The following is a 19701-nucleotide window of genomic DNA, read 5'->3' as shown; positions in this document are numbered from 1 at the left end:
AGAAGCACCGATCTTGGGGAGCAGAGCCTGGACACTGAGGGTGCCGGGGGGGGCGGGGGGGCTTCCACTGCAAGGTATGAGTGTGGGGGAGGGGCTGGGCTCAACTCCAGGGATTGTTTACTTGATGTAGCTGCGCAAGGCCCTGGCCCTGGCCCATAGGGAGGAGAGCTGCATGCCAGGAGTTGAAGAAGGACGGGGTATCCTAGGTTAGCAGGAAGCCCCTGTGTCGGGGAGGAAGGGTGGGTTGGAGGCAGAAGCTTGGTCCTGGACTGGAGGAGGCTGAAGGGAGGGGACAGGGGTGGTGAAGAGCATCAGGTACTCTAGGGCGGGGTGGGGTGGAAGGACTCAGGTGTCTGCTTAGCTCACGCTTCTCTTGGGGTTATCTTTGCCTTGCAAGCCTGAAGCTGCCCCAGTGTTCTCTGGAGAGAGGACACAGGGAGGGTGGGGGCTTCCTCCCGGCCAGCCCTGCAGCCCCTGTGCCCCGGCACTGAGCCAGGCTGGCCTGTGCTGCAGAGCTGCGGGCTGTGGGAAGAATGAGTAATGAGCCTTGAGGGGCCGCAGGCCCGGCCCCTGCCCCGGCTCCTCCCTGGGGCACCGCAGAAGCCCAGGATCTGCCCCCACAGCTGCTGCCAGGCACCTGCCTGCCCACAGCACCTGCTCCGTTGCCACACTCTCCCTCCACATCTGGGCACACAAAGACCTTTAGAGTCATCCCCTGGACTCTTACCCACTTTGCCACCGCCGCTGCTGCTGCTGCTGCTAAGTCACTTCAGTCGTGTCCGACTCTGTGTGACCCCACAGGCGGCAGCCCACCAGGCTCCCCCGTCCCTGGGATTCTCCAGGCAGGAACACTGGAGTGGGCTGCCATTTCCTATTCCAATGCAAGAAAGTGAAAAGTGAAAGTGAAGTCACTCAGTCGTGTCCGACTCTTAGCGACCCCATGGACTGCAGCCTACCAGGCTCCTCTGCCCATGGGATTTTCCAGGCAAGAGTACTGGAGTGGGTTGCCATTGCCTTCTCCAGCCACCGCCACTTCCATCTCCCAAACAGGTAACATTCCTCTGATTTTTAGGACCCAGGCGGCTGCCTTCCAGCCTCTGGAGGCCTCCTCCGCCATCCTTCACTTCCTGTCCTCCGCTAACTTCCTGAAATAGGGAGACCCTGTCCTTAGCGTCTGTCAGCAGGGACCCCTCTGCCGCTCTGCAGAGCGTGGGGGAGGTGAGCAGACAGGCACTGGGTTGGGGGGCGGGGCCAGGGAACGAATCCCCTCCCTTATCCCCGCGGCCGAGGCAGATTGGACAGCAGCACGAAATCCTATTCCTTTTGCCAGCAGAAATCGATAGCTAATTAATTCCTTCCCCAAAATAGTGTCCGGAAGTGGGGGTGGGGGCTGGGAGAGAGGCCAGGCCGGACTGAGACCCTGGGTAGGGGAGGTTGGGGAGGGCGGGAGGATGCCACTCTCTGGAGTCTGGAGCTGCGCCTCTGCTGAGGGGTCTCTGGCTGCTCCTTCTGAAGAGAGGGTTTGGTCTTTCCCTTCCCCAAGCCTGAGGGTCCCTTTCCCCTGCCCTGGGCTGGGGTGAGGGTGCATGTGTGTGTGTGTGTGTGTGTTGGGGGGGGTAAGGGCGTCAATCAGGCTGGGAGCAGGTGCTGCATTTAATTTGATTGGCTAATTAGCCCGCGCATGTTAATTATCTCTATTACCCAATGAGGAGAGGCAGTGGCAAAGCTATATATAACCAGCGACAGTGTTTGGAGAGAGAGGGTGTTGCCTGCCTGGACTGCCTCCCTTCTTGCCTGGGAAGGGGCAGCCCTTGGAGGTGGGCTGGGGCAGGACTCTTGAGACCCTCTTGGAGTCTGTAGGGTTGGGGAGGAGGGAGTCAGAAGGAGCCAGATGGAAGGACCTGAGAGCTGGATTTGAGGGTCTCTTGGAGGTGGCTCCTCAAACTCTACTGCCAGCTGCTTGAGGCCATCTCTGCCTCATCTTCTTTCTGCATACATATCATTCCAACCATCCTGTCCCCCAACTCTCTGCTCACCCTTCTCCTGGCTTTTTAGGGGGGCCTTAGCTTTCTCTCTCTCTTCATACTCCTAGCTTCCTTCCATGGAGGGAGGAAACACATCCATCCAACCTTCTCTCTCTCCAAGGATCCTTCTTCTCTTCCTTTGGCTCACACCTCTCTGAACTACACCTGTGGCTGCCCTGCCCTTTGTCATGCTGGAGTCAGAGACACATGGATCTAAGTCCCAGTTCCCCACTGACTTGCTGTGCGACCTTGGGCAAGTCCCCAGACTTTAATATGTGGGATTCCCCAGTGGTTAATGGGAATAATGGGACCTCCCAGACTGATTAAGTAAAATGACATTTGTAAAACTGCTCAGCATCCAGGGCATTGATAAATGCTGTCGGAATTTGGAATTTAATTTTCTCTTCTTGCTCTTTTTTTCTCCCCATCAGGCCTTCTCTCTCATCCATTATTCTTCTCTTTCATGTGATTTCTTTGCTTCCTCTCCCCGCTCCCCTTCAATCTTTCCCTGTCTCTTCCTAAACTCTGGCCCTTCTCTGTTTCTTTCTCAGGCTTCACCCCACCTCTTTCCCTTCCTCCCTCCCCAAAATAAAATCAATGCAATATTCAGGAGGGTTGTTGGATATAAATAATTACGACTCGGAGTTTAACGAGATGCAAATTCCCCTCCCCGTTGTGGGGTATAAATTGCTCTCTGACAGCCAGTTACAAGGGTAATCATTTCAGAAAGGCAATTTTATGCAAATGAGGCTGTCTGCCTCCTGGTGGCTCCCCCAGCCCTGGATGGGTAGGAGCCTGGAACCCAGGGGTGAAATGAAGGCCCAAGTATCAGCCTATGTCCTAGGCTGAAGCCTGGGAGCTGGAGCTTGAGGGTGACAGACATTTAGGTTCAGGAAGGACCCGGGCTGGTGAGCAGGGTGTTGGGGCCCAGAAAGGGGGTGATTGTGGTTTTGGGGGAATTGTAGACACAGAATCAGGTGCCTGAGTCCTTGTATGGAAGGAGAGGGCTTGGGGCCTGGAAGTCTGGGTCCTGGCTGGCTTCTCTCCCTTGCCTCCTTCCCAGCCAGGTTACCCAGGGATACCATCGACGAATTGGCATTTAATTAATCCCAATGAATTATTTAGCAACTTCATTATCCAGCATCAGGAACTGATGAGAGAGAGCCCATGGCAGGTGGTGGGACCATACACAGAGGTTGGGTAGCTCAAAGAGGAAGGGGCTGTGGTCAGCAGCTGGAGGAGTCTCTAGGCCTCATCCACAGGAGCTGGCCCTGGTCCTGATAGGAGGCGAGGGTGAGGGCATCTGGACGGGGCTCCTCCTGGACTCTAAGGTGTTACCTCCCTACCTGTCTGCATCTCAAACCCTTGATGATGCCCCTAGAGGGTGTTATCTCCGTTCCTTCTCCCCCCACCCCACCCCCAAGTGCTGGGTCCCGAGTGTTCCCATGCTGGTGGCGAGACCCTCTTCAGGTCAAGGTGGCTCCTCCAGTTCTAAAGGGAAACAGTTGGTCTCTTGCTAGTGTGAAAGGGGAGCCAGACACCAAGGACGCCTCCCCTCCTCCGAGCTCTTCAGTAACCCTTTCCTCTCCGTTTCCCCGCAGGCCTCCCTCCCCCATCTTCCGTCGGAGTCCGCAACGGGGGAGGGGCGCCTCTGCCGCCGCCCGGGGGAAGCCGGCATCTGGGCCTCTGCGCACCTCGTCCTGCGGCCGGGTCCATGGCACTGTGAGCCGGCGAGGGAGCCCCGCTCGGCGCGGGGGTCGCCCGGCCCCCTCCCTGCCCCATGCACCCGCGGCTCTGAAGCCTGAGCGGGGCCGGGGGCCGGGCGGGGCCGGGGCCGCCGGAGGCATGGCGCCCGGGAACCGGTGGCGGCCGCCATCGCTGCCGCTGCTGCTGCTGCTGACGCTCGTGGCAGGTGCGGGCGGCCTGGAGTTCGGCGGCGGCCCGGGGCAGTGGGCGCGCTACGCGCGCTGGGCCGGCGCGGCGAGCAGCGGCGAGCTGAGCTTCAGCCTGCGCACCAACGCCACGCGGGCGCTGCTGCTGTACCTGGACGACGGCGGCGACTGCGACTTCCTGGAGCTACTGCTGGTGGACGGGCGCCTGCGGTTGCGCTTCACGCTCTCGTGCGCCGAGCCCGCCACGCTGCAGCTGGACACGCCTGTGGCCGACGACCGCTGGCACATGGTGCTGCTGACCCGCGACGCGCGCCGCACCGCCCTGGCGGTGGACGGCGAGGCCCGCGCCGCCGAGGTGCGCTCGAAGCGGCGCGAGATGCAGGTGGCCAGCGACCTGTTCGTGGGAGGCATACCCCCCGACGTGCGACTCTCGGCGCTCACGCTCAGCACCGTCAAGTACGAGCCGCCCTTCCGCGGCCTCCTGGCCAACCTGAAGCTGGGCGAGCGGCCCCCCGCGCTGCTGGGCAGCCAGGGCCTGCGCGGCGCCGCCGCGGACCCCCTGTGCGCCCCCGCGCGCAACCCCTGTGCCAACGGCGGCCTCTGCACCGTGCTGGCCCCCGGCGAGGTGGGCTGCGACTGCAGCCACACGGGCTTCGGCGGCAAGTTCTGCAGCGAAGGTGAGCCCGGGGGAGCCGCCGCTGGGCGCCTGGACGCGGGAGTGAGGGGCGGGAGGGTTGCCCGGGATCCAGGCCTGTGGGGGGCACCTGCGGTCCGCAGGCTCCTGCACAAGGGCGGGTGTGTGTACCAGCACGCGAGTTGTGAGAGGCGTGTGAGGACCCCTGTCTCAAGGAGAGGGCGCACGTGGTCAGCCAGGGAGCAGGACAGGCGGCGGGGTGACCCAGGTGGGCGTGACCTGCCGGCAGGTCTAGTGTGGGCGTGGCCTGTGTGGGCGCGGCCTCGTGAGCCCATCGGGGCTCCTCTCCCGATCCCCAGGGAGGGTTCCGTGGCGACCTGTGGGTAGGACTGTGTAGTGAGAGCCAACTAGCCAGAAGATGAAGGTCAGGCCCTTGAGGGCATGTGGGTCGGGTGGGTGATCGACTGTGAGGCGACCGCGAGGGCCGGTGGAAGAGCTCTGTGTGGGCAGGGCCTTGTGGGCAGGATCGGGGATTGGGGGGCGGCCCTGTGAGAGCCCTGAAGGCTGTGTGGGGCTTGTAACCTCTTGGCGGTGGGTAGGGGTGTGAGAGTGAGTGAGGGAGCCGGGGCCTTCGAGGGCTGTGGGGAGGGCCGGGGAGGGCGGGGCCTAGGGGCGGGGGCGTGGTTGCCCCGAGTGGGCGGGGCCACAGCCTGAGGGTCCGCGCGCGGGCGGGAAGCCCTGCCTGAGAGGCCCCGACTGGACCCGCGCCTGAGGGCCGGGACGGGAGACCGCTGGGCGCCGGAAGAAGAGCCCACGGCGCGTGCGAGGGTGGGTGGTGATTGTGAGGCTGTGACTGCACGCGCCAGGAGGGCGGGAAGCGAGTGTTTCCAGAGTGAATGAAGCTCGAGGGAGAGGGTGGCTGAGGCCTCTCAGGGTTGGCGACCAGAGTCACCGGTTTTGATGAGGGGAAAAAAACGGCTGGTCGTCTCTTCCGGGTGGGAGACTGCAAGCGGAGGCTGGTTTTGAACAGCGGAGCCCTCGCAAGCTTGGGGTTTGGAAGGGAGATTGGGGGGCTGGAGAGGACTGGTGAGGACTCTGGAACTGGGTATGAAATCAGGACTTGAAGGGGTGGTTCTACCAGTACCCGGGATGCAAGAGGCCTTGATGAGCAAGGTGGGGGGACAAGGTCGAGGATGGCTGAGCCAGGCCTGGGGTGATGTGAGGTTTGGGGGAGTGGGCGAGGGAGGGATTTTGAGGCCCCTGTTGTACTTTGGTCTGGCTGGGGAGTGGGGGAGAGGTTCCCCATCAGTTTCGAGCCTGGGCATAGGCACCTCCTTCCTCCCTGGTGTGTGGCAGCCGTTTGAAGCAGAGGTGTGCAGTCCTTTCCTTCAGTCCCCCCTAGAAGCTGTGGGCTGCTTAGCAGTTGTGGGTGTGTCTACCCTCAAGAGGTAGGGTCTTTGAGCAGTATGTGTGCCCACAGACTAGTGTGGCCCTGGGACTGCTTTGGGGTTAGTGTCCTCTTGGCCAGGCCCCCGGGGGCAGGAGCAGCCACGTTTGCAAGTGAAGTCCTGTACTTTGCCCAGTACTTTGACTGTGTATCTGCAGTTGTGGTAGAGGAATACATAAGGGAGGTTTTCAGTGGCTCTTGGGAATTATTTGTACAAAGTGGTGGGATGTAGCTTCAGGAACTGTGTGTATTAAGTCAATCTGGCACCGTCTCGCCTTTTCTCCAAGGAGTGCAGGTGCTCCCTAAACTGTGAAATTGTGTGTCTGTGTGTGTTTGCTTGCATGCAGAGGTGCGGGAGTCTGGCGGTGTATCATGTGCGAATGGTCTGTTGGCAAATAAATTCCCGTGGCTAGTAGAGTGAGTAGTATGTGAGTGTAAGGGCGTGGCTGCGTGTGTAGTTATCCATGTGCGTGTGTTTTCACGGGAGACCTCAGTAAGACACTGGACTTTATGAGGAATCTTTCATGACCTGTAACTTGATTCTCTGGTCCCTATGATCTCTCCCCTGCAAGCCTTCTTAAGAAAATAGCATGAACCATGCTACTTTTTAAAAAATTATTTTTTAGAGATTATTTTTTTTGGCTGCACCATGCAGCAGTGTATGGGATCTTCATTCCCCAACCAGGGATTGAACCTGAGCCTGCTGCAGTGGACGCTCAGAGTCTTAGCCACTGTACTGCCAGGGAAGTTCCTGAACCACACCCTTCTGACTGGATGGAAGGGTAATTTGAGCTACAGAGAAGCCACTGGTCCATGATCTCACTGTGGCAGAATTGGCCTGGGTGTATGAAAAATGCAGCCAGAGTCCTTGTATTCATTCCCTGAAAGGATTCATCAGCCAGAGGCTCCCAGTGAGCCATACAAGATGTGTGCTTTGGAATGTGTGTTGTGTGGTTGTGTGTCTGAGATGTGTTTGGGTACCTGTGTGTGATGCGGTGGTTGTATCATGTGTGTATATATATTGTTGATCAGTTAAATGTTTGTGTCAGCTCTGTTGGAGCTGGGAGAGGCAGCTGTGTATCTAACCCATTTTGTGTGTGTGTGTGTTTGTGAGATACCCATTGAGGGAGTTGTGCTTTGTCTGAGATAAAAAGGTAGAGATGTTCATCTCTGAATTCCCTGCACCTAGAATGGTATTTGGCACTTAGTGGGTGTTTGGTAAGCATCTCTTCAATGACTAAATAAATGTTAACAAGTATTTGATAGCATAGAGGCTTGGGAAGGGCTGTATGTATATGTGGAACTATGCATGTGTATGTTTTCAGCTATGTGTTGTGGGCATGGTGGTTGCCAACGCTGATAAACTCTGCTTACAGCTAGCGATGACAGGCTCAGTGACAGCTCCACTGCTTCTCCTCCCACCCATGACCTCATTCCCTCCCTTTACATTTGTTCCTTATTTCCTGGGTAGGTTTTGTAATATCCTGTGCTCGTTACACTTCTTCTAGTACATTCTTATCCAGCCAAGGAGGAAAGGAATGAGCTGCTTCCCCTTGGGTATTGGGTTTGGGGTTGGAAGATTTTAAGGGGAACAGGTCTGGCTCCTGATCAGGGCCAGAGTCTTCAAGCCTCTCTGGAAATTACAATTATGTCATTCTTATCTGCTTTGAGTGATCCCCAACTTTTTCTGAGATTGAAGACATTTTTAAAAGTCAGTCATTCACAGTACCCCTTCCAAACAGTAGTTATTTTTATATCTGTTTATTGTGAAAATAGATGACTCAAAGCTACTATGAATTCAGGAAAGCTTTTACATGGCTTTGATGTTATATTTGCCATTGTGGTTAATCAGATATACATTAGGAAAAATAGTTTTAGCTTTATATGTAAGACATACCAATCTGCCTTCAGCTAGTTGGTGGATCCTTTGGACACTCCCCACTCCCACCTCTCCTGCCTTCCTGGGTCTGGGCCTGCCCATTGACTGAGAACTTCCATGTTAGGAAATCTGCTTCTTTTCTCAGGTTCTGGCCACAGGTGATTGAAGACAGGGCTAAGTATGAGTCACTGAGTGTGTGTATTCCTGCTGACTGTCTGCCAAAGTAGGGATCAACTAGACTGGGATTTTGCATTGATTTTCATGGGAATTCCTCCTCATGTCATTCATGTGTGGGGAGAAAGAGCTGAAAAGTGATCAGGGAAGAAGAGTGTGCCAGTATGTGTGGAATACCTTGAGTGGAGTGGGGGCGCAGAGGCATACGATGGCGTGTCAGGGGTGTGGTGTATACCTCACTTGAGAGAGAAATGAAACCAGCGGTGATGCGTGTGTTAACAGGAAGATAGATGCATGGGTCTCATGTGTATTTGGTAGGTTTGTTGGCAGTTTAATTCAGCAGGTTATTGTCAAGGCCTCCTTTGTGACAAACTTTGTGTTGGGGGCTGTAGGTGAGTCAGACATGGAGAAGACACTGCTCTGGGAGTTGCCTGCTTAACTGAGGAAGCAGATGAAAAGCAGGCAGTGTGTGGTTAAGCGCACAGATTCTGTAGTCGGGCTGTCTGGGCAGTGACCTTGGACTTAAGCTGTCTCTGCCCGGTTTCCTTGTCTGTAAAATGGGACAGCAATACCGCCTACCTTAAGGAGTTGTAAAGGGAATTAAATAAGCTAATTCATATAAAATGCTTAGAATAGTGCCCAGCACATAGAAAGTGTCGAGAAATAACAGCAAGCAAACAGCATGCTATATGCAGCAAGATGCAGTGAGGCAGTGTAGCTTAGTGACAGTGAAGCTCTGTCTCCTGAGGGTCAGATCTGGGTTTAAATCTGACCTCTCTATTCACTAGGCCTGTGAGTCACATGAATACCTAACCTTCAGACTGGTTTTTCCTGACCTGCAAAATGGGAACAAGCATGGTTATCTCACAAGTTTCTTGTGGGAATTAAACAAGTGGTGTAAAATGAAGTGAAAGTCACACAGTTTTGTCCGACTTTTCACGATTCCATGGACTGTAGCCTGCCCGGCCCCTCTGTCCATGGGATTCTCCAGGCAAGAGTACTGGAGTAGGTTGCCATTTCCTTCTCCAGGGATCTTCTCAACCCAGGGATTGAACCTGGATCTCCTGCATTGCAGGCAGATTGTTTACCAACTGAGCCACCAGGGAAGCCTAGTGGTATAAATTATAGTATGATTATAAACAGAGTACTCTTGGGATTTTGAAGAAGGGGAGAGTTTACAAATTGTGTGTGCATACGTGCTCAGTCTGACTCTTTGCAACCCCATGTGGTATAGCCCACCAGGCTTCTCTGTCCATGGAGCTTTCCAGGCAAGAAATACTGGAGTGGGTTTTCATTTCCTTCTCCAGGGAATCTTCCTGACCCAGAGACAGAACCCACATCTCTTGGGTCTCCTACATTGGCAGTCGGATTCTTTAACATTTGCACCACCTGGGAAGCCAAGTTGGGGGATTAGTAATAAAAGACATACTACTTAAGACTGGTCTTGAATGTTGATCAGTAAACTTGGTTTACTGACCTCCTTGGCTGCAAGGAGGCCCCGCCAAGCAAAGGAGCTAGTAAGAACAACGGTGTAGAAGGGGGAGCGCACATCATGGCCATACAGGGGCACCAAGGAGTGAAGGGAAGACTGAGATCTAAAGTGCGAGAAGCAGCTCGAGGCCAGGTCTTGGGGTTGATTTTTTTTGGTCTGTTTTCCCCCACCTTACAGCTTGCAGGATCTTAGGTCTCTGACCAGGAGTCAAACCCAGGCCCCCCGAGCAGTGAAAGCACTGAGTCCTAACCACTGAACCACCAGGAAATTCCCCAGGTTTTGACTTAAATCATTCAACTAATGTGTATTGGATGCTGTGTGTAGAGTATTGGTAAATGGAGCCACAAAATACTTTTGAGCAGGTGTGTGAATAAGAATGGTGTTTTGGAAGCTGGGAGCGAAGGGTAAAATGCAGTATGGAGGGCAGAGTCATGCGGTGGAGGAATCAGTGGGAGAAAGTTCAGGAAAGAGACACTGATGCCCTGAACCTCGGCTGTCTTGAGGAGCGGCGAGGAAGGGTGGTGGCAGCTGTGGCGGCAGCAGCAGTGCGGCTGAGAGCCGTGGTGGCGACTGAAGCGTGGCACTCTGCCTTTCCCACGTGGACAGGCAGAGGTGGTGAGGTTTCAGGTTTGCTTGGTTAGAAGGATGGTGGTAGGGGTGACAGGGGAGGGGAAAGTTGGGAGAGGGAGCAGGTTTGAGCCACAGATCACAGCCCTGTCTTGCTGTTCCTAGACAGAGGTGTCCTGGCAGTCGGAAATGTGAGACCAGAGTTTTGAGTTGAAGGTGGGGCTGCAAGTGGAGACCTGGGAGCCGCGTGTGTGGAGAGTGTATTGGAAACTTTAGGGTCAGATGAAGTGGCCAAGGAGGAGGTGAAGAGACGTCAGGGGGCTCATTTAGGAGGAGGAGGGAAAGCAGCAGCCGCAGACACTGGGAGAGAGCAGTTAGAACAGAATGGGAATCAGATCACAGTCAAGGGAGGAGAGAGCAGGGCCTCACAGCTAGTGGGCGTCTGCTGTGTGTGTTGAAGGCATGACCGCCCCGTGAGATTAAGAGCTGGGATCTGAACCTGAACTGACTTTGGGGGCTCCCACCTTCTCCACACTGCCTTTGAAAAGGAGATGCGGTCAGTCAGCTGTGTCGTGGATGGCCTGCGCTTGGTGTATTGGAGGTGCTTCGGGACGGTGTTTCATCCGAAACCAGTAACCACCTCAGATTCCTTGGGATACAGCTTCTTCTTGCAGCCAGTGTGTGATGAGTGTGTTCCCATCTTTGTCGGCCGGCTGTTCTACCACTGAGAGAGGGCAGTGGAAATCGATCGGTAAACTCTCAGCCTTCCGGAGCCCTCAGGGAGGAACTCCTCCTGAAAAGAGGGGCATTATCCCATTAAAATACACAACTCACCACCATTTACAACATTTCAGATGGAAATCTTTAAAAAATATGTTGCACACCTCCCTGCCTGCCTAAGCACATTTGGAAGGTGATTTAGCCTTTTCTGGAAGACTCAGGCTGTCGTGATTCCCCTCAGGTATTGCCCTGGACTGTCACTCAGTGCTTCCTTTGTTGAGGTATGTCCCTGCCTGAAATAATGCCAGACTGCTGTACTTTTGTGTTCTTATGTTTGCTTTTTCTAGTTTTTCCACCTCCGCCCTTTGGAGGATTTGTCAGGTGGCAACCCTCCACCCCCACCCCTGCTCTCTGTGAATTTGGAAATCAGCATTCCCTGCATGTTAGAATTGTGTGTCACTAACAGAGAGCGGATTCTGGGTTGGGTGTGAGAGGCTCCCCTATGAGAAAATAACAGTTTTTAATGTATAGCTGTTATCATGTCGGTTGTGGCTGCTCAGCACTGTTTCTTTTCTTTGGTTCTGGTCTTCATCACTGTCCTTGATAATGAATCTGCCGGAATCCTGAATTCATGTTAGCCAAGACAATACCATTTATGCCCTCTGGGGAGGCAGTCAAGACCTGCGTGTATGAAAGTTGAGTAAATGAGGTCACATATGTGGAATCACTCTGTCAGCTCTGGCATCTAATACCTGTGGTCCTGACAGCTTCTGCTGTTGGAGACAGCTCCAGGCAGAAAGCGATGGACAGCTGAGAGAGCTGGCTGGGGAGCGACTGCTGTAAGATCCCAGAGATGAGGTAGGTGTTCCCAAGGAGAGCCTCCTAGGGTGGAATGGTTAAGAGCATGGGCTGCTGGGCTTAATCTCGGGTTTGCAAACTGCTGGCTGTGTGAACCTGGACAAGTTGCTGAATCGCATTGTTTTTCAATGTTCTACTCTGTGAAATGGAGGTCATGTGTTGTTGTGAGGACTAAATAAGTGAATACATGGAAATATGATGTCACTGACTCAATGGACATGAGTTTGAGCAAACTCCAGGAGATGGGGAAGGACAGGGAAGCTTGACATGCTGCAGTCCCTGGGGTCGCAAAGAGTCAGACACAACTTAGCATCTGAACAACAACAAATGGAAACCCTTAGGTCTTCCCTGGTGGCTCAGATGGTAAAAAATTTGCCTGTAATGCAGGAGACTGGGGTTCAGTCCCTGACCCTGGAAGATCCCCTGGAGAAGGGAATGGCTACCCACTCTGGTATTCTTGAATGCCTGGAAAATTCCATCGACAGAGGAGCCTGGCGGGCTACAGTCCGTGGAGTCGCAAAGACGTGAACATGACTGATCGATTAACACTTTCACTTTACGATGTGCCAGGCACTATTCTAAGTGATCAATAAATGCTACTATGATTATTAACCCTCGTGGTCTAAGAGAAGGCTTCAAAGAGGAGGTAGAACTTGGCTAGATCTTGAAGGATGGCTGAGTGAGATTTGTGGAGGTAAAGGAAAGGCTAGGGCTTTATCGCCAGGAAAACGGCTTAAGTGCAGAGTCTAGAGGATGTGAGTTGAGTGTATCAGGCCAAGATGGTTGTGGTTTATTATTATTTTTAAACTACCTATTTATTTGGCTGTGCTGGGTCTTAGTTGCAGCATGCGGGATCTAGTTCCCTGACTAGGAATGGAATCCAGGCATTGGAAGTGCCGCATCTTAGATGCTGGCTGGGCCACCAGGGAAGTCCCTGGTTGTGCTTTATGGGAAATAAGATCGGAACAGCAGATTAAAACCAGCTTCTAGAAATCTTGACTTGCAGGCCCAAAATGCAGCCCATCAGAACTTTTAAAGCCAGACAAATTTGGTTCAGATTTTGATTCTGCCCCTCTGCCCAGCAGTGTGGCCTTGGGAAAATTTCTTCCATTTTCTGAGCCTTGGTCTCCCCATCTTTCTGAGGGAGTAATAGTATCTATTGATGAAGTATTAACAGTAGGGAAATGGTGGACAGAAAGAGTCAGCCTCACCCAAAGTGTTGGGTAAGTGAGGATTGTTCACTTTTAACTTTTTATTCATTCAACAAACACAGGCCTGCCTTTTTCTGAGCCAGGAACTGTGTGAGCAGCTGGATACACAGAGATGAATGAGACATTGTCCTTGCTCTTGGGGATCTCACAGTCCAGCCAGGAAGCAGACATGGAAACACAATCGCGATAGAGATCTGAAGTGAAATAACAACCCAAGGTACATCTTGAGAACTGGCACAAAAGCAGGATGGATGGCTAGGAGATCAGCTCAGAACACAGACCTACATAGACTGACCTAGTCTGGAAGCAGGAGTCGACTTCTCAGGCAGCTGAGGGAATAGTATGTATAGACACATGGCATATTAGGGAAACGTGGAGTGGCTGGAGCCTGGATTGTTGCAAGGAGGGGAGGTTTGTGGTAAAACCTCAAATGGACTTTCTCAAGAAAATTGGACTGGGACTTCCACGGTGGTCCAGTAGCTAAGACTCTGCCCTCCCAACGTGGGTAGCTGGTGTTTGATCCCTGGTCAGGGAACTAGATCCTGCATGCCACAACTAAGAGCTTGTGTGACGCAACTTAAGATCCTGCATGCTGCCACAAAGATTCTGCACACTGCAACAAAATTCTTGCGTGCTGCAACTGAGATCCGGCACAACCCCCCCAAAAACAACCCAAAGAAAAACAAAAAAAGACTGGACTTGGACTTCCCTGGTGGTCCAGAGGTTAAGAATCCGTCTTGCAATGCAGGGGATGCAGATTCAATTTGTGGTCCGGGAAGATCCCACATGCCGTGGAGCAACTAAGACCATCTGCCATGACTACTGAGCCTGAGCGCCTGGAGCCCGTGCCCCACAACAAGAGAAACCACTGCAGTGAGAAGCCTGCTCACTGCGACAGAGTAGCCCTTCCTGTGATGAAGAGTAGCCCCTGCCACGACTGGAGAAAGTCTGGGCGCAGCAGCGAAGACCCAGTGCAGCTAAAAATAAAAATAAAAAAAGACTGGACTTGATTTTGTAGGTCCTGGGAAGCCTTGAAGAGTTCTAAGCAGAGTCATGACTTGGTTGGACCACTTTGGTGGTGCTTGGACTGTGAATTACAGGGTAAAAAGACTGCCGTAGGAGGAGATCCTTTAAGAGTGTTCTGAGAAGAGGGTCTGAGGAGGGTCTGGCCTTGGGCTGTGCTGATGGTGATCAAGGGATGGAAAGGGTTTCAGGGAGTCAAGCTGAGCTTTTAGAGTTTTAGAAGCTGGAATTGATAGGACCTGGTGATTGGTATACGAAAAAAAAAAAAAGATCAAGGCTGCTTTCTGGGTGCCTGATCTGATCAGGGAAGGCCAGCAGGAGGAAGGGGCCATCGTGGACAGGAGGACACTCAGCCTGTGAGCCACTCGGGTCACGCTTCTCTGTAGGCAGGTCAGGAGCACAGAAGAGGTTTGTACCTGAGCCACTGAGAAGTTCTTCCCACGTGCGTGTGTGTGCCTATGTATTGATCACGATGGTACTTAGTAAGGTGTGTCTGGTACGTGTACCAAGAGAGCCAGGCGGGGTTTGGGTGGGGGGACCAACTGGCAGGAGACTAAGGCAGGAACCCAGGTTAGGGGTGAGTGTGGGGGCTCTGATGACCAAGGAGTGCAGTGGGCAGAGGCAGAGGTGATTTTGTGCTCCTGGGCAAGTGTCCTTTTCTGTGCAAAGGAGGGAGATAACATACCAAGCTTGTGAGGGTTGCCCGGAAGCTGGTGTGTGATGGCACACAATGTGTGACTGACTCATGGCATCTCTGGAGTGTGGCAGCGTGTGGGGCATATACTCCATAAGAAGTGTTGGTTGAGGTACTTCCCTGGCAGTCTAGTGATTAAGACCCTGGCTTCCAGTGCAGGGGACATGGGTTCAATCCCTGGTCTGGGAACTAGGATCTCACATGCCACTCAGTGCAGCTGAAAAATAAAATTAAAAAAAAAGAAGCATTTGTTGAAAGCAGTGCCTTTGCTGAAGGCAGGAAAATGGGCACTTAGTTGCAGAGGGTGGAGATGTCGAGCATGGCTTGAGCAGGGGCTGGGTGTCAGGAATTGAGTGATTGCTGAGCGCACGGCCGTGGGTGCAGAACTGGCCTGCAGGGAAAAGGCCAGGGCTACAAATACAGGTTTGGGGGTCCCTCCACCATAAAAGTGAGCTCTCACGGAGGAGGGCGGGAGAAGAGAGAGGAGTGGAGGGCATGGGGCTGAGCCTGGAGGGGCCCATGATGGCAGGTGAGGGGCACAGGTGAATCAGCAGAAAGCGAAGTGCAGCCAGGAAGAAGAGGCCAACGAGTCCCCAGGTGCCTCGCTAGGAAGCCAGGAGACAGGGGACTCGTGCAGGCAGCAAGCTATACTTGGTCGTTCGACCTTCCTGAGTGTAGCACGACCCACCTTTGTGGCAGGTGGGAATAGGGTTTGCAATCCCTGCCATGTTGGATTATCCAGAAACCCCGAGCCTGCTTGTTTGTGCCAGAGCTGAAGAGATGAGTGTGCTGACCGGCCAAGGCCCCAGCACACGGGGGCCGAAGTGATCCCAGACACAGGGCTGCTCACGAGAGCCCAAGGGTTTTCCTGGGGGCCCCTTCCTAGCCAGCTCCCCTCCCCACCATAAATGTCCTGTGATTCAGTTTATTTAAGCAAGTCATTGTATACATGGCTATTGGGGGATGCGGCTGCCAGGTAAAAGAAGCCCTGGGTTGTAGAGAAGTGTGTGTGTAACACATGTAGATACGTGCAGGCTTGTGTGTGTGGGTTTGAAAATGGGGGATGATAGATCATAGACAAAAAAGGGAGCTGTGTTCCTCACAGGGGGTGGAGTTGGGTGGGCCTCCAGCCCCTGGAGGGAGTGGGGAGTGGTGTGCAGCTCATATTGTGTATTAGATCACAGCGCGGGTATTGATTCTGCATGGAGCCTGTGTGTGCTGTGGGGGCGGGTATAAGATGTGACAAATGACAGTGTGTGCTTCTGGAGCTACCCTAACCCTGAGAGCGGATGAGACAATAACACAAAGTGTGTGCATGCGGGCATGAGTGTGTCCTGAACAGCTGTTTGCCTGTGCATGTGTGTATCCTGGGGTCCACTTACACATGTGTGCATGTGTGTGAGCCCAGCCTTCTTGAGCTTAGTTGAAGGAATCGCCTCTCGGCTCCCTCCCTTCCTTCCTTCCCTCTTGACCTACGTGGTGAGCCCGAGGGACAGGCTCAGGCGGGCCCCTAAGCGGTGAGGGCTGACTGCCCAAAGGCTGTGGCATGACAGAAGGGTGGGTTCAGTCTGGCCCCCCCAAATTTGACCCCCTTCTACCACTGAAGTAGCCCATCCAGCCTGGGGGCATTTTGTCTCAGCCAGCTGTTGAAAAGTCATTTATCCCAGAATTGCAGAACCAGAGCCAGAAGGGGCCTCAGAGGGGCCCTAGTCCACCCATCTCCACCCTGGAGAGGCACTGGAGGCTCAGAGAGGCTGAGTGACTGGGATGGGAGTCGCGCAGCAGTTTGCGACAGAAGCTGTGTACTAACCCCCCAACCCCAAGGGTGGTGATGGGAAGCACGGTTGGGTCTGAGTGTGCAAAGGTCTCAGGTGTGAGTTGTGTGAGAGATTATACAGGTCTCTGCATCACGAAGTGCCTATGTGTGTCAGTGTGTCAGTGAGGGTGAGCCCTGCATGAGTGTGTCCCCATCTGTCTCTGAGACGCGGTGGCGTGCAGGGAGGAGCGTGCTGGGGGAGGCTGGGCGCCTGACTGCCGCTCCTGGCCTGGCCTCTGATTCTCCACGTGACCTTGAACGGTTGCATCTCTGTCCTGGGCTTCAGTTTCCTGAAATGTGACTTAGGCTCAGGTCCCCTTGGGCTGTGTGACCCTATGTGTGAGGTGCCGACTCAGGGAACAGATTGGTCTCTCATCCCCCAGGGGCCTTCCAGGTTGGGTGACTTGTGTCCAGGCCTGGGCGGGCTAGGACCTTAAACCCACCTCCCATCACTCCGCGTGGAGCCTGTCCTTGGTACCCGCGTTAACGGCCCTCTTTTTCTCTCTCTCTTTGCCTCCCCCTTCCTGAACCTCGCTGGCCTATAGAGGAGCACCCCATGGAAGGTGAGTGATGCCTCTTGGTCGCTGGGAGGTGGTGGATCACTTGCTGGGGGTCTTGGCGGCCCCCTCCCCTGCCCATGTGGGGGGGCCCAGGGAACGATGTCCTCTTGGCTGCCTTGGCCCACCCCCCAACCTGTCCCCTCTTTGTGGTCTGCTGGGGAGAACGGCCCCGCAGGGCCAGTCCTTCCACTGCCTGTCCTCAGCCCTTCTGCCCACCGGCCTGCCTTCCTCCCTGGGAGGAGACCAGACTGGGAGTGGAGCTGGAGGGGTGGGGCTGAAGATTCACAGGTGTCCAGAAATGACTGAGAAGATATGTTTTTGCTCAGCCCAGGGGAGGAAGCGTAGAAGGGCCATACTGCCAGGGCCTGGGGGCTCGGGTAGAATTCGCTCTGGGGTCTGAAGAGTGCAGGCCAGGGGTAGCGGGTCGGGTCCCTGGGTCAGGGTGTGTGCGCTGGGTGGCCGTTTCTCCTCTTTGACACACTTGCAGTCCCCCGTCCCCTGGGCTGGCATGAGTAGGTAGGGTGGTCTGCTTCTTCCTTCAGCCCAGGCCCAGGAAAGGCGCCGAGCGTGCCTCGCTTCAGGGTCCCTCTGTCCACTCTTTCCCTGTCTTCTGGTTCATTTGCCTTTTCTCTCTCTGGTTTTTGTCTCTGCCTCTTTTTCTCCAGGGCTCTGTCCCTGGACTTCTTTCTCTGTTTCTGTCCTTCCCCGGGCTCCCTCTGGGTTCCTGTCATTCTCTGAACCTTCTCCTCTCACTGTGCTTTTCCATGTTTCTTTTCCTTCTTCGAGGTGGACCAGATCAGGGAGAAAAAACTGGGTTGGATGGTCCAGGCTTGAAGGCAGGGCTGCAGTGGAGCTCGCGTGGCCCCCACAGGAGGGCAGGCAGGGGGCTGGGAGGGAGAGAGGGTCCTGGTCACCAAACCTGTCTCATACTTTGTTCCTGGAGCAGCGGGACTCGGAAGCATGTGGGCAGCCCACTGTGCCCTGGATGCAGGAGTCTGGGGCAGAAAGGCAAGGGGGCTTGGCTGAGTGTGGGGCTGGAATCCCCTTTCCCTCGTGGTGTCCACGTTTGGCTCGTCTCTCTCCCCGCTGTCCCTTCTCCTGGAGTGTCCTCAGGTGCCCTGATCCTGTAGGCAGGCACCCATGTGCGCGTGCGTGTGTGTGTGTGAGCCTGCGTGCACACATGTTCATGCGGCTTTGTTGTATCTGAGTGCACGTCTGTACACGTACACTTGTGTACGCGTCTGAGTGTGTGCAGAGCTGTGTGCCTCTCCAGCGTCCTGCCTTTTGTGGCCCGCGTCTCGGGAGCCTCTGTAGAAGCGTCTGCATCTGTGTCTGCATCTGTCCTGTCTGGGTCTGTCTCTCCGTGTGTCAGTGTTTACCTGTGTGTGTGTGTGTGTGTGTGTGTGTGTGTGTGTGTGTGTGTGTGTGTGAGAGAGAGAGAGAGAGTATGCGCGTCTGCGTGGACGCAGCCTTCTGAGGGCTGGAGATAAGATTTAGTGCTGATGTGACTTTTACTTGCTCTTGATGTCATGTCTCCTCCGGAACAAAGGGAGAGATGCAAGAGGAAGAGGGGGAAAGGGTGGAGGAGAAAGCCTGTGGGGAGGGGGCAGACAGACCAGAGGGAGGAGGGGGGCAAGTAGAGGCGGGAAGAGGAAGCAGGCAGCGCAGGGAGGGGCAGAAAGGGGAGAAGGCTGCTGGGGAACAGCCAGGCCTGGAGAAGAAGCCGGAGGGCTGGTAGGGGAGGCGCAGTGGCCTGGAGCTGAAGGGGAGAAAACAGGGAACAGTTCTCCAAACAAGTAGACTAGAGGGCCAAGAGAGGAGCTGGGTTGCGGGGACAGTGGGGACTGAGCCCCCTGAGCCATCTCTTGGGGACACCATGGTGGCCTGCTGGTCTGGATGAGGCCTTGCCTGTCAGTGGTTGGACAGCCGTGTGTGTCTGTGGCTCTGTGTGTGTGTGTATGTATGTGTGTGTATACACACGCAGGGATGTGATTCATCTGTGTGTCTCTGTGGCGTGGCTGCTTGTGTCTTCCAGTCTTGTCCCCCGTAGCCCTCTTTCTTCTTTCAATGCTGGTCCTCCCTGGGGTTTTGGTAGGAGAGTGAGGGGGTACGGCTAAGAGTGGGGCAGTAGGTCTGCCAGGTGGTGGTTTCATGGGGGTGGACTGGGGGACTCCTCGGTGGCACTATGCTCTGGACTCTGCGGGTCCCCCTTCAGATTTCTGAGTCCTCCGTGCCTTCGCCCCCTTTTCCGGTCCTTGGACACTGGCTCAGGCCTAGCTTTCTCCCAGGAACCCAGCCATCGTGCTCCCCAGGCTCTTGTCAAGTATCTCCTTTTGAGGATCCTGGTAACCCTGGCTCCTTTCCCTCTAGCCTTTTGTAGCAGGGAGAGGAGACCCAGAAGCAGCCAAAGTGCCCTAGGAAAGGACCCTTAGTAATGCCATCCGTCGCTGCCGGCTCTTCTTCAGGGACCTGCGGAGGGGCTGATGCCACAGGTGGAAGCAGGGAGGGGTGTAAGGAGGAGGGCCAGGGCCTGGGGAGAGCAGAGAATTCAGGCCGGGTGGTGAGGCAGGCTTTAGGGAGGGTACGCTCGGGCCAGGCTGGCCTGAGCTGCGGGTTGATGGGTAGACGACGGGGCAGGGAACCGGCCTCCCCTTCCCCAAGATGGCTGGTGCTGTCACGCCTGAGGGAACCGAGCAGCTGGTTGCCGTGG

The 19701-nt window shown here is 54.8% G+C and overlaps 1 protein-coding gene across 14 annotated transcripts in view; it reads left to right on the top strand.

Annotated features, from left to right (window-relative positions):
• NRXN2 (neurexin 2) overlaps positions 1-19701 on the top strand; it is a 110288-nt gene that overhangs the window by 6175 nt on the left and 84412 nt on the right. For all 14 annotated transcript variants that reach the window (XM_018043405.1, XM_018043402.1, XM_018043399.1 and 11 more), the window contains exons 2-3: positions 3626-4593; positions 16977-16994. In XM_018043405.1, coding sequence (XP_017898894.1) covers positions 3870-4593; positions 16977-16994 — 742 coding nt within the window. In that variant the 5' untranslated portion in view covers positions 3626-3869. The remainder of the gene's footprint in view (positions 1-3625; positions 4594-16976; positions 16995-19701) is intronic.

This window comes from Capra hircus, chromosome 29 (genome assembly GCF_001704415.2).
Source record: "Capra hircus breed San Clemente chromosome 29, ASM170441v1, whole genome shotgun sequence".
NCBI lineage: Eukaryota > Metazoa > Chordata > Mammalia > Artiodactyla > Bovidae > Capra > Capra hircus.
The sequence above is the reverse complement of the archived record's forward strand: the minus strand, read 5'-3'. Positions and strand labels throughout refer to the sequence as shown.